We start from the raw sequence: 10,848 nt of genomic DNA, 5'->3' as shown, positions 1-10,848 counted from the left end.
GGAGGCGGCGGAGCGGCGCTGGCGGGGCCTGGCCGGGCCGGGTCGGCGCGTCTCCTCCCGATCGGCCCGCAGCGGGGGCAGGCGGCGAGCCGGCCGCGGCGGCCGCAGGTGAGCGCTGCCCGGCGCTTCGTCCGGGCGGGCGGCGGAGCGAGAAGGGCCGGGCCGAGCCGGGCGGCGGGCCTCGAGCCCGGGCCTAGCGCGGCGGAGGCCGGGCGGCCGCCCGCCCGCCTGCCTCCTGCCCGCCGAGCGGAGCGGAGCGGGCCCCGGGCGCGGCTGCCATTTTGTGTCGGCGGCCGGGCTGACCCCATTGTGCTGTGCCCGCAGGTGGATGCCCGCCGCCCGGCATGGAGCAGGCCTGCGAAGTGAGCCGCCGCAGCTGCCTCGTCCCCTTTGGCACCTCGCTGGCGGCCGCCGAGGCCAAGGGCGGCCCGTTCGGCGAGGGCCGCGGCCCCGAGCCGCCCGCCATGCAGCTGGCGGCCGCCAAGCCCGTGTACGGCCAGGACCCGTCGTCCTGCTACATCCCGCTGCGCCGGCTGCAGGACCTGGCCTCCATGATCAACGCCGAGTACCTCGGCGGCGCCGCCGACGGCGCTGAGGCCCTGCCCGACCCGGGCTCGCCGCCCCCCCGCGGCCCGGGGGACCCGGCGGGCGGCGCCGACGGACCCGGCCCGGCGGCCGACGGGGCCCCCCCGGCCTTCCCGCTGCTCCTCCGGGAAGGGGAGGACGAGGAGGAGGAGGACGACGACGACGACGAGGAGGAAGGCGCCGAGACGCCGGAGGACGAGGAGCACGACGCGGAGGAGGAGGACGACGACGACGACGAAGAGGAGGACGAAGACGACGAGGCCGCCGCCGGTTCCCGGGAGCGGGCCGCGGCGGAGCAGAGCCACGGCCGTGCCGGGCCGCAGCGGGGCCCCGGCAGCCCGGAGCCGCCGCCCCGCCTGCAGCGAGCCGAGCTGCCGCTGCTGGACGGCGGCCCCGCCGCGCCGGCCGGCGGGGGGGACAAACCGGAGCCTTCCGCCACGGCGGCCCTGCAGCTCGTAAGCACCGGGGGGGGAGGGAGAAGAAGGAGGAGAAGAAGAAGAAGACCGGGGTGGGGGTAGGCGAGGTGGGGGGGGGGGGGGCGGGGGCCGCGGCGGGGGGAAGCCGGGGCTCCATTTTGCGGCCGCCGGCGCGGAGGGGCCGGCGCGGTCCCGCGGCTGGCAGCTGACATCTTCGGGCTGCTGCTGGCAGCCATCTTGCCGAGGGGACAGTTTTGACACCAGCGCGGCCGCCGGGGAGCCGCAGCCGCTCGGGGCCGCCGGGCCCGGGCCGTGCCCCGCGTAGCAGCGCTGTCACTCGCCCCGGGGACGTCGTCGCCTTTGTCGCGGGGCTCTGAGCCCCCCCCCTCCCCCCCCCGACACCTCTCGTTATTTTTTCCCTTAATTGACATCGTTCCTTCGCGGGAGCAGGATGCTCGCAAAGTTGTGCCAGAGGTTTGGGGTTTTTTCGTCCCCGTTGCCAGCTGTTTCCTGGTGCACTTGATGATGACGGGGGCAGGAGCAGACCTTTCTCCTCTCTTAGCATCTCCTGGTTTTTTTTCAGGCTCTATCAGACTGCTCTCTTTGTTTGGGTTAGCGTAAGTTGCCCAAGCTGCGAGACTTTCCCGATGGCTGGGGAGGGGCTGTGCCATGGCCTCGCCGACCTCGCTTGGGAAACCTTGCCCGTTATTCGGGCAGGCTTTTTTGTGTTCTTTCTAATTTCACCCTGCGCTCACAAATTCCATTAGTTGGTTTTTCAGATGTGCTTAATGAGCAAAGCTGGTCCAGGCCTTAGAGTACTGGTAGTGGTCAGACGCACATGACGCTTTTCTGCAACTCGTTTTTGAATGCGAGCATAACTTCAGAATGGTTTTCATCACTGAGCTGGGGTTCATCATCAAGTTGAGGTTCATTATTTATACATACCTTTTAAATATATTTCAGTTCTTAGAGATCTTGAATGTTTTCCTCGAGTATTTTTATAATGCTTTTGTGAACTTAAATTTCCTTACTCTGGGTGTTCGTATTACTTGACGGTGAGGTTTGGAAATCAACTCTCGTGACAACGCTGACCTCTGAAACTGTTTCGCTCTTTCTCATTGCAGTATAGCCGCTGATGCCAGGCAGGTGCTGCTGGTGCATGCAGCATTTGGGGGGGGGAAGCTTGCTTTCACTTGTGTTGGTTTGGGAACCTGTGCATCTCTGCCGTGTGCTGTGGGAGACGTGGGACCACTTGTCAGCAGTGCCCATAGAAGGGCTGATTGCAGCACGGTGCTGAAAGCAGCTGAGTTTGTTTAGGGCACTGCCGGGCTCAGCTCTGGGTCTTTTTTGCGTGTTTCTTTGGGAGAACTGTCTCCTTGCGGAGACCCCACCTTCAGTGCTCTGGGGTGAGAGGCTGCTGTCGGCGTGAGGTCTGTACGTAAACTTAGCCTTGTTTTTAAGAGTAAAGCAGGGATCTCAGCAGCCATGTGCTCAGTGATGCGGTTGTGGGAGGGTCTCACGTTGTAAACAGAAGCTCGCAGAGGTACTTTCACAACACTTGCTTATACTATCAGTGGCTTTACTACATGCACCGCAGAGCTGCAGCCTTGTGCAGTGAGAACACTTTTAGTGATGGAGCCTGTTATTAGAATATGCGATGAAGGGTTGACTTTTCAGGGAAGCTGCCGTCCTGCCTGCCACAGTGTGACATTAACCTCACTGATTGTTCTGCTGACTATAGAACAGAACTGCATTCAGGGAAAAAAAAAAAGCATAAAAAAGAAAAGCGTATTGCAGACAGCTTGGGATCCTTCTCTCCTTGAGCCTTGCATTCTTCTGTTGATAGGGCCGTGCAGGTTGTGCCAGCATTCACCCATTTCAGCTCTGCTGTTCATGGGATGGGAAGCGGTAGAGATTTCTGTCTGTGCCAGGTTACCAATGAGATGGTTAAATCTGTTAATTGTTGAACATGACATAGCAGCTTGGAATAACCAGGCTTGCCCTAAGAACCCCATTCATGTAGGCATTTAATTCCTGTCTCATTTATATTCGGGTAACTCGAGTCAGCTGTCTTTGAGAGCCTGCTAAAACTTGAAAAAACAAACAAAACCCAACAAACCTAACAACAAAATAAAAAACAGGAGCTCCACATTGCTATTTTTAGGGTGACTTGTAGCTGGGCTACTCTTTCAGATAATCCCATTTACCCAGCCCGACATGGGTCTCCTTCACTTTACAGCAGGACTTTGAGCTTTTAGGTGCGAAGCTAAGGGCTCTGAGTGTATGCCCACTGCTTCTTCGCTCCCTGTTTTGCCAGGAGAAAAGCCTGCATGCATCTCAGCCCTCTGTGCGCTGACATTCAGCTGCCCCTCCGACCCTTGCAAGCTTTCGGGTTTGGCTGGATCGTTAGGAGCTTTGAAAAGGCTCATTTCCAAAATGTCAAGGGTGCTTCCCGCAGAAGGGACAGCAGTTGGCTCGGCCTTTAGCGGGATGCAAAGGCCGGCATTGAGGCAGCGCCTCTGGGCAGGCGGGGTGGCAGGCAGGCATTGTTTGGCAGCGGGCTGTTAATGGCCCTGGCCTCTGGTTGCTGTGGGGTGGCAGCAGGCAGGGGACAGGTCGCTCAGGTCGCATTCAGGTGTAAAGTGGGATGTGCATATTCTGAAGTTGTTTTAACTGCCACCTTAATCTTAGTTAAGGGTCGCTGAAACTCTCCGAGCTCTGCCGGGTTTTGTGCTGGAGGGAAACAAATCGCAGCGGCTGTTGCTGGGGCTATTGTTTCTGCTCCAGAAGTGACAATGCGGTGACTGCTGGCAGCCGATGGCGTGCTTCGTTCTGAACGCGGTGTTAATGTTGGATCAGAGCCATTCAAATTGGAACGACGGACTTTTTAAAAAAATTTCTGTTCTTTATCAGCTTGATGGGAACTTGTCTTTAGCACTTCCCTGGCCTTTGCGAGTCGCAGGGGTCCCGTGACAGCCTTGTGCTGAGCTGGATGGGGACCGGGACCCGGGCTCTGCCTGCTGGGGAGGGGGCGTGCAGCCCCAGAACCGACCCCTGAGCGCTGCCGTCGTGCGTGGACCCTGCTGCTGCGGTACTGGACCAGGTGGGCTTGCTCCTGGCACGGTTCTCGTGCTGGAGTAGTGCATTTTTAGCTAAGTTTGGTACCAGATCACTTTGCTTTCGCTTTGCCAGTTGTTGATTTTTTAATTGCTACCCACAAAGTATGTCGGAGCCGTTGGGTTTGCAGAGCTGAGCACTTGAAAGCTGAGAGTTCTTGGATTTAAGTACGCTTGTGCCGCTCTTGTGCATAGATGTATGTTATGCAACGCGCAGGCTTGGGTTGTGCGTTCACAAGCTTTTTTTCCCCAAGACCCTGGCGGCTTCGGGCTGCAGGATGTTCAGAGCTTGGAGAGGGGAACTCGCCCGGTGTTGGTTGTCGTTGTCATACCGGTGGTGGTGTTGTCCCGTTTCACTCTGGGAGCGCGATCTTGTAATAGAAGTGAGGAAATGAGACCCAGGGAAATCAGGAGCCAGGTCGTTCATCGCTGAAGGTGGCTGCTTCCAGTGGCTGGATGCATGACATGAGTAGGGCACGCATGTAGGGCCGCTGGGGGTTGGTTGTACCAGAACCACACCATATGCAACACGCGCAAGGCTGGCAAAGTCATCTCCTTAAGCCTGGAATTAATCCATAATAAACTTGAGACTTCTGTTGCAGCTGTGGGAAAGTACTCCCGTTACAAAGTGTCTGTGTCCCTGTATATGAGAGTTACTGAGGTTCTCCTTTACTGACAGGCTTCTCTAGTGCCATTTCTCCCTTGGCTAGAGGTGAAGGAACCCACGCCACGTGGTGCTTGCTGTTCCTGAAATATTTCTGAAGGCATCTCCTACTGCGCTCTGTTGGTTTGTGGTACAAGTAACTGCTGGCAATGGTAGATCCCTGAGATAGAAGAGGCACTGCAGTAGTTCGAGCAGGGAACGTAGATTTCCTTGGGCAGTTGACTTCTGCCTAGTGGGGAAATCGATCTGGTTTGGCTGCCTGTACCTCCTGCGAGCCTCGTGTGCAGCTGGAGAGGCCAGGTTCTCGCTGCAGCGCTGTCCTCGTGTGTCTGGCTTCATGCACCCCTCTGCCACCGAGACTGTGCTGCTGGGAAGGATTTATTTCTTTTCAGAAAGCACGTAGCTGGATCTCACCTGGCTGCGGAGCTTCCTGCCGTTCCCTGGGTGTGAAGTGTCTCGTTCTGTCATTTAGAAGTGCCTTTGTGTTTTGAAACTTGGGCGCAAAGGACTTCAGCCGTGGTGGGCATCCAGAAGAAGGTGGGTGTTGCCTTGCTAGGGCACTGCCCTGGGCTCTCTTATGGCTTGACCATAAGTTATGAGATTTTTAAAGGCTTAGCTTCCCCGGTGTGAGAGCAATGCCTGGCCTGTGCGTGGTGGTGGAGTAGGTGGCCGTGGAAATGCTGGGGCAGCAGGCGTGCACCTGAGGCGAGGGGAGCGGTGCCATCAGTAGGTGCTGCTCCGGGACCTGTCCCTCGGAGCGAGGGCTCCCCTGCGCAGGGAGTCGAGTCTGGGGAGTATTTGTTCCAGTACGTGGCCGTGATGGCTTTTTGTTTCGTTTGTGTTTGTTTTCTAATCTAATATTGGTTCTGTTTGTGTGCGCGGTGTTACTGAAAATAACGTGGCTTCCGTAGCACTACTGATGTTCTGGCTACCTGTAGCGCGACGTGCAGCTTGTGTCGTCAGTGCCTGCCCTGATCTCACGGGGCCACGCAGATCTCTAGAGCTGTGTGCAAATAGCAAGGAGGTATTTCGGACACTTGAAGGTGTGGTTTCGCAGAATAAAATGTCCAAAACCTCTCTCACTTCTGCTTTCTAAATTACTGAAAAAAAAAGCTTAGGTAAGACTTTGTTCAGGCCATGTCCTGTGCACTTCCTATAGTCATAAATAATTAGTCAGGACTTCGTCGAGTCCTACGCTGTTGTTTAGGTGGTTGCCGGAGGAGTGTAGACTTCACCTGGCCAGTTGGCAGCTCGGTTCTGGCCTGTACAAAGCGTGGTGTGCATGGTGCATCCCTGCTGCTCCGGGGAAATGTCCAGCAGCAGCAGGACTGCCTTCCTCGGGTGCTTTTCAGAGCACGGGCTGCCTCCTGTTTGTATTCACTTGCTGGTGACTCTCAGAGAAACGCGTCTCCCAGACCTTGAACTCTTTTGTAAGGTTTTGTGTTGTCAGGGGCACGATGACACGAGCTCTGTTGCTAGAGCTTCCTCTAACCCCTTGCTGAAACTGACGGTGGTGGTGGCTCGGTTTGGTTCTGTCACGGCAGTTCTTGACCCCAGGGCAAGGTATTTCTGCTGTGCTTGGAGCCATGGATCTGTTGGTTGCCTCGTGCCCGTACAGCAGCTCCTTCAGATCTCGGTGCTCCCTACTTCCAGAAGTGGGGTTAAACTGTGCAGTGTGTAAAGATGATTAGCTTTTTTAATTTCCCCATGTTAACTGAACAAATCTGTAGCTCACTGAAGAGATGTCAGCTCTGAATGTGATTATAATAAGCCACTTAAGCCCCAAGAAAAGAAGGGATGTTTTCTGAATTATTACTGAGGCAGTGCATCTTGAAAAGACTTTAACTCAAAAATTAGTGTTTTGGGTGGTGATTAGCTTTGGTTGCGTATTCTAAGCAACAACTTCTGGGTTTTCTGTCCATGATTGACAACTTTTTGTGCATAGTCACTTTTTTATTATTATTATTTTTTAAGTCAGTTGCTCGTGCGTTTGGGAGGTCGCAGGGACTAGAAACACATGTAGAATGAAACTCCAAATCCAGGGGGGGAATGTCCTGGAAAAAAAGTTCAAAAATAAATACCAAGTTAATGTCACTTCTGATACCAGGAAAAAATGACATATGTTTTGTTCTGTCTGCACGGAGCCATCTGTGCTGCGCAGTGCAGTCTTTGCTTAGTAAAATGGGAGTTAAATCCTTTCTGGTGGTGAAGGCAGTGCCAGGATTTCCAAGTTAATGGGTGGAAAAGGTCTGTAACAGAGCCTGCTTTGAATTAGAGCAGCGGTTTTCAACCTCTATCGATTTGTCCACCCCTGAACACTTCCCAGGTGCAGACTAGTACGGAGAGCTCAGACCTACCAGCAATAGCCTCGCTTTCTTTTATGCAATTTCATGGCATCGAGGTATTTTTCTGCGGATGCGAGCGTGCAGACGGCTGAGCAGCAGAACCCATTGTGAGTGCTTGTGGCACTGAATTTGGTGCCGAGCAAAACGTGAGAGGGGCCACATGGCTGCTGGGCGCTCGGTGAGAGCTGCGCCGTGCCCTGGTGAAATATTTACCGGGAGCTGTAAATGTACGCGGTGCCCCAGCTGCTGGTCTGGGTCGGAAGCTACGAGGTGTGGTGGTGTCACCCAAGATGCGTTGGGGCTTTTCGGCGTGCTGCTCTGCAGGACCCTGACCACCAGCTTCCCAGTGGGACAGGGTGAAAGGTGCTGCCATGCGCTGGAGGCAGAGGCTGGTGCCTCTCTGCTGGTTTTTCTTATCGAATTAGGAAGCTGTGTCGGTCTGGCTGCCCACAGGGGCTTCTGCAGCAGCGGCTGGACGTCCCACGGAGGTGAGGCTGGGCTTGGTGCGCAGCACTCTGCTGTGTGTCCCAAAGCACTGGTGAGCCCAGGAGTAACCCCAGTGCTGTGCTTCTCGGGAGACGGGAAGGCATCCATTAAAGCTGACACGTTGACTTTCTGGGTTACCATTAAGATTGCATCAAGCTTTACCTCACCCACGTCTTTAGGAAGAACGGCAAAAATAATGAGGAGCCAAGTCCTGGTGTGCCTTCTCTTGCCCAGCAGTTGCGGGTGAGCTGCCCTGGCCAGAAGGCTTCGCTTGCATCTAGCACAGCTCGAAGAGCATTTCTGTACCGATTTGACCACTGCTTCTCCAGGCCCTGGTTATGGCTTTGACAGCAACAGAGCTGCGTGTGCCTCACAGATGAGAGGCAGGACTTTTTAGTGCCATGGGGAGGGCGCTGCTTCCGTGTGCATGGTGCTGCAGGGCAGGTGGCACTCCTGTGGGCATGGCTGGTGCTGGCAGCTGTGGGAGCAGGCAGACAGCCTGCAGTCATGGGGGCTCCTTCCAGGCCCCCCCCATGCCCCCCAAGCCACCGGCAGTTGGGGTGTTTGCCCCGGGAGGCAGCTGCTGGTCCCTGAGCAGGGCTTTGTTGGTGTTGGGTCTCACAGGGAGCTTGTCCTGCGGGTTACAGGTGGTGTCAGGCAGTCATGAACACACATTGACACTGCTCTGGTCTTGAGGAAAAACAAACAGTTTTATTGCTAATAAAACAGTAATTCCTGGTAGCTTTCAGGCGCCCGTTGGAAGATATGTGCTGGGGACCAACAATTCAGTTCTAAGCCTGCAGAATTGTTTTTTTGTGCGTGCACAGCCAGCAGAGCTGAGCTGTAGAGAGCAACCCAACACAGCGTCACGTACTCGTTAACGAATGTTTTTTTAAAATCTAAATGGAGAATAATTCCTTGCACAGCGGTGTCTCAGGGCACTGACAATCTCCAGCTTTTCCCACCTCCGTCAGTGCCCTCGCTGCTGAGCACCCAGCGAGGCTCTGGTCCCGAGTCCTCCTTGAAGCTTCCACGCTCGTTTTGTTTAGCAAGAGAGTGTATTAATGACGTTAATTAATACACTCCCACTGTTAGTGGAAATATAGAAACCTGCCTGTTGCCTAATGCACGAAGGGCGAGGAGCAGGATGATTATCTCCTTTTAATAGCTCCTGTGCTTGCCCTGATGCTGGTTTATTTGGTTTTCCCAAACACCTGTTCAGACACTTGCTGTTCTGGGCAATGCGGTGACCGCCCACAGCTTAATTAGCAGCAGTGAACCAAATCAGATTCTTCTTAGTTTGTTGGCTGGCCTCAGTATGAACGCGAGTACGTAAGAAGCTGGATCCACAACGTAAGGGTTAAGGAGGTTCTCTGAAGTTAAGTCCGTAGGACCAGGTGTCTGAAGCACGAACCTTCCTCGGGGCACGAGCCAGAGCGCGAATATCAACAAATAAGTAAACACAAGTGTCTTGTACTGGTGGCGTTCTGAAATTTTGAAATTTCAGCAAAAGCAGATGAAACTTTATAATTTTGACGTGAGCGTAACATCTTTTTTTGTTTGTTTGGAAAAATGGTTTGATGGTTTGCACGCTGGGTACCTGCTGGCCTTGAGGAGGTGGCAGCTTTGTGGAAGCGACATCTTCGGACTGTGAATAATGAAGTGGGATTTTGTACCTCCTCCTGTGGGCAAGTAATAATTTCTGTGGGAAATGACACTTGAAAGCCCTAGTTAGATGTTGCTTTTAAAGAAGACCCTGGAATTATATTAAAACCCCAAAGTGGGGGTAGTTCCACGTTTAATGTAACCCAAACTCCCAATTTTTAGCTGTTAAGGCTCTAATTCACTGGTTGCAGTGTGTGGACGTGCTGTTCTCTGGTCCTGCTTCCTTCTGGTTACAGCCTGTCATGAGGTGCACACTTTACATATACAGATGAGAATAACCAAGTTTAATGTTTGCATCATTTGAATCTGGCTTTCATTTCATGGATTTTGAAACCTAATTTCTGAAAATGAACGTTTCATTTACTGGACGTCTTGCTTGTAAACAGTCCAACGGTGTAACCAAACACAAATAAGGCTGAAAAGAGGGCAAATCTGATGACCTGGTTTCAGTTTGTTTGTTTTTTTTCTCTAGTTCACTGATACAAGAAAATATTTGTTGATAATGACTTCTTTGTGAGACCTCACGAGGTTCTGGTAATGCCTGCAGTTTGTTCCTCCCTTTCTTGAAACAGTGCGGGTTAAAGAAGCCAAATTTAAAGAGAACTTTGTTTATCATTTAAAACATATGCAGATAAGCAAGTGTGAGTGTTCCCAGGAGTAACTTTTCTTCTGCTTCAGGCTCCTGGCAGTGGTTTGCAATCTCCGTGTCTGTGGGTTTTTCTCCACTGCGTAATCCGGGTGAGTCTCTGCCCCTTCTCTCCTGCTTCCTCCCTTCTCCCTCAAATCTTGCTGTCAGGCCCATTTCTGGTTACCACGATGCTGAAGTGTCAAAGCTTTGTATTGCACTGCCATTTTATTCAAATCATTAAAATGATTAAACCATTAACAAAGTGGTGAAGCAGAGATGCTGTTACCCAGTTATCTTCGTGGCTGAGCCTTGGTGTTCTCACGTTAGCATGCTCTTTATTTAAGTATATATGTTTTTATCCCCCGAACTTGAAACGGTTGCTCCAGGATGTATGAATTACCCAATATAATGCAATCAGCTCTCTCTATTTTAACCTTTTATGGCAGTTTGTACGTGAATTTGTACAATTTCCATTTGTAGGCTGCTGCAGCCTGGACAAGGGTACTACAGACTAGCCAAAGACAGCGCACATCCGCAGGCACGTAGATAACAGACATTTGGCTTGTACCATAACCTCCACTGCATTTTCAGCTAGTGAATATTTAATTAGTGAGTATTGAACACTTTGTGATGATGGTCCCAGATAAGAGGCGGCATACTTTTTCGGGCGTGAATGTAGGTCAGGTGCCATTGCCCTCGCCGCTGTGCTGGAACCGGAGGGGGCTGGCGCAGCAGCGTCAGGGCACGTGCCCTGCACACTCCCCATGGCCCCGTGCGGTGCTGCAAGGTTGATCCCCAGCCGTCCTTTCCCCAGCCATCCTACCCCAAGCAGCATCATGTTCTAGCCATGGCTTTCCAGCAGTCCTCTATCATTTCCGTGTTCACGTCAAAGCTTGCCATAAAGTGAAGTGCCGGTGTGATTGCTCCGGTGAGGGCGGTGATG

The 10,848-nt window shown here is 53.4% G+C and overlaps 1 protein-coding gene across 2 annotated transcripts in view; it reads left to right on the top strand.

Moving 5' to 3' along the window:
- Window positions 1–6: 6 nt before the first annotated feature.
- NSD1 (nuclear receptor binding SET domain protein 1) overlaps window positions 7–10,848 on the top strand; it is a 57,590-nt gene continuing 46,748 nt past the window's right edge. For both annotated transcript variants that reach the window (XM_035338871.1, XM_035338870.1), the window contains exons 1-2: window positions 7–108; window positions 325–1,040. In XM_035338871.1, coding sequence (XP_035194762.1) covers window positions 345–1,040 — 696 coding nt within the window. In that variant the 5' untranslated portion in view covers window positions 7–108; window positions 325–344. The remainder of the gene's footprint in view (window positions 109–324; window positions 1,041–10,848) is intronic.

The sequence above is a fragment of the Oxyura jamaicensis genome, chromosome 13 (genome assembly GCF_011077185.1).
Source record: "Oxyura jamaicensis isolate SHBP4307 breed ruddy duck chromosome 13, BPBGC_Ojam_1.0, whole genome shotgun sequence".
NCBI classification, from domain to species: domain Eukaryota; kingdom Metazoa; phylum Chordata; class Aves; order Anseriformes; family Anatidae; genus Oxyura; species Oxyura jamaicensis.
Note: the sequence above shows the minus strand (reverse complement) of the source record. Positions and strands in the feature narration are given on the sequence as shown.